The sequence below is a fragment of the Zea mays genome, chromosome 10 (assembly GCF_902167145.1).
Source record: "Zea mays cultivar B73 chromosome 10, Zm-B73-REFERENCE-NAM-5.0, whole genome shotgun sequence".
NCBI classification, from domain to species: Eukaryota; Viridiplantae; Streptophyta; class Magnoliopsida; order Poales; family Poaceae; genus Zea; species Zea mays.
The window spans coordinates 61,966,412-61,968,653 of record NC_050105.1 but is presented as its reverse complement, the minus strand read 5'-3'; the positions used below and the strand labels follow the sequence as shown (position 1 = coordinate 61,968,653).

Sequence of the window (2,242 nt, the reverse complement as noted above, 5' to 3'; positions counted from 1 at the left end):
TGTTATCATCTTTTAAAGTTCTTCATTTTGTTTCCTTGTAACAAACCTATTTGGTGGACCTACACGTGCTTGTACTCTGATGCAATACATGATATTATGTATTATAAATTTGTACTTGTTATTTTTCTACCTTAGTACAAGTCAGTTGCTGATTATTGCCCAATTTTGATTAATTTAGGTTACAAGAGCATATTACTTGATTGGTCGATAAGCATTGCATCTTAATGTATATGGTGGATTTGTTCGATGTGTAAGACTTATGTAAAAATTCTTAACTTTAAAAGATGACAACTTACAGAAGTGCTAAAATCCAGTGAGAGCAACACAGAACAGTAATAAAGTTACTGGAGCTCAAAAGAAAAACTGTGAGGGAACATATCGGGGGCCAGTCCTTCAGTAACATCCACGTAGTTCCAGCCTTCCAGGAAATGGCTGGCTCCTAGCAAACACATCTGCTTGTCTGTTCAGTGTCCGGGACTTGTTCCGCAACTGTCTTGAAGTAACTGGGGGCACACAAAACGGACAAATAATAAACGTGTATCTATGATTAGAACTGCAAATCAATCTGGGAGTCGCCAGGATTTGGCAACCTGCACGGACACAGGATGACCTGAACCCTCCTAGCATCTTTTTTGCTCCCTTTTTGTTATAAAAAAGGTTCTTCTTTGCTCTTTTTTCCCAATAAAAAAAACCAGTAAATGCGTTTTGGTAGAACTTCAGCAAGACCATAATCCAAAAAAATGACATGGACTGAACTTTGTATCCGAACAAGAAACAGAAGACGCTTTTACTTACATGTCTTGGTCATGCTCATGCTCCAAGGCGAGGCTAGCGATGCATAGGAAAGCAGTGTCGACGTTGTGGTCCTCCTTCGCAGAGGTCTCGAAGTATGGAATATCGCCCTTGGAGGCGCACCATTCCCTTGCTTTCTTCTCAGGAACCTGCGGGAAAGGCAAAGAGACTGCAGGGTATTTCGAATCTATATATATGAGAAAGCTTGCACATTCAGGAAAACTGACCATCCGTTTGCTCCCGCCATCTGAATCAATCTTGTTCCCGACCAAAATGAACGGAAAGCGCTGAGGATCCGATGGGTCAGCCTGAAAGGGGGACAAGATGGTGAATCCTTCGGTTAGCGTTAGAGTACTCAGATCATGCAACACGCATGCACTGCACTTAACAACGAAACCGAAATGTAGGCAAGGTTCTGCCGGTTTTCTTTTATTTTCTTTTGATTTTGGGTGTAAAAATGAAGTCTATGTAAATCATAATGAACTTGTCGTGGATGAGACTATACTGACGATCATCTGAATATTTATCTTTATCTTTTGTATTTTATTCTCAACCACATGAGTAGCTGCTATTGTAACCAGACATCCAGAAAGATACATGCTCGTGGGAGATGTGGCTTACTTGATTGAGGAACTCATCATGCCAGGTATCGAGCGTATTAAAGCTTCTCCTATGTGCAGCCGACATGAGCATTACACATAAACGTAGACATGCACATGTTGTTTAATGAGATATTTGAGTCCGCCTCAGTGTCGCAAGCGTGTCAGAAAAGAGATACGTCATTTTACTAATTAGATTAGATACTATTTTGGTAGCAATCAACGTAGCTGTACACTCTAATCCAGTAATCCTCATAGAAGACCATAGCCATCAAATCCATTTTGTTTGGTTAAAAAAGATACCCACCATATTCACTACAAAAATGGCTTCAATTAACCCCCTCCTGAACCTATATCTAGAGATTCACCTCTGTCATTCTGACATATTATATCCAAAATAAGTCCTAAACTTCATATAAATTATCTATCATTGCAATAAAAAGCTAAAGTATGTGCATGAATTGTCCTCCTCTGTTTGTACTTAAAACACTAAATGACCCCTTAATCCACCCACAACATTTAAATATTAAACAGTCCAAATTAACCTCTAAATTTATCGTAACTAAACAAAGGTAAGAAAGTATCTGTAGATTTATACATCGGGTATAAACTTAGAATATGGAAAAAACAAAGACAGAGAGCTAAATACATATTTTACTTGTGGAGGTATAGGTAAATAAATTTCTGGACAAATTGGGACAGCTATCTCTCAAACTTGCCCAATTGATGTATGAGAAATACATCTAGTTTACCTTCTGGATACTTGAGGAGTGATGTCCCATTACAAAACTGATAAATGCACTATTTCATTGTCAAGATGATTCACTTTATAAAAAGAAAATACCATAGAC

The 2,242-nt window shown here is 38.3% G+C and overlaps 1 protein-coding gene across 1 annotated transcript; it reads right to left on the bottom strand.

Moving 5' to 3' along the window:
* Positions 1–392: 392 nt before the first annotated feature.
* On the bottom strand, positions 393–1,479 carry LOC103642472 (ras-related protein Rab7). The gene is made up of 4 exons (XM_008665737.2): positions 1,414–1,479; positions 1,020–1,100; positions 796–941; positions 393–503 (listed from the first exon to the last, which is right to left on the bottom strand). The coding sequence occupies exons 1-4, from the start codon at positions 1,477–1,479 to the stop codon at positions 440–442; spliced, it is 357 nt and encodes a 118-aa protein (XP_008663959.1). The 3' UTR covers positions 393–439.
* Between the last annotated feature and the right edge of the window lie 763 nt (positions 1,480–2,242).

Excerpts from the sequence above, each read along its gene's own strand:
- LOC103642472 (XM_008665737.2), bottom strand. The coding sequence starts at position 1,479 with ATGTCGGCTGCACATAGGAGAAGCTTTAATACGCTCGATACCTGGCAT. Across the intron at positions 942-1,019 it reads ATGGCGGGAGCAAACGGATG|GTTCCTGAGAAGAAAGCAAG; the intron begins GTCAGTTTTCCT and ends CCTTTCCCGCAG. Across the intron at positions 504-795 it reads CATGAGCATGACCAAGACAT|TTACTTCAAGACAGTTGCGG; the intron begins GTAAGTAAAAGC and ends GTGTGCCCCCAG.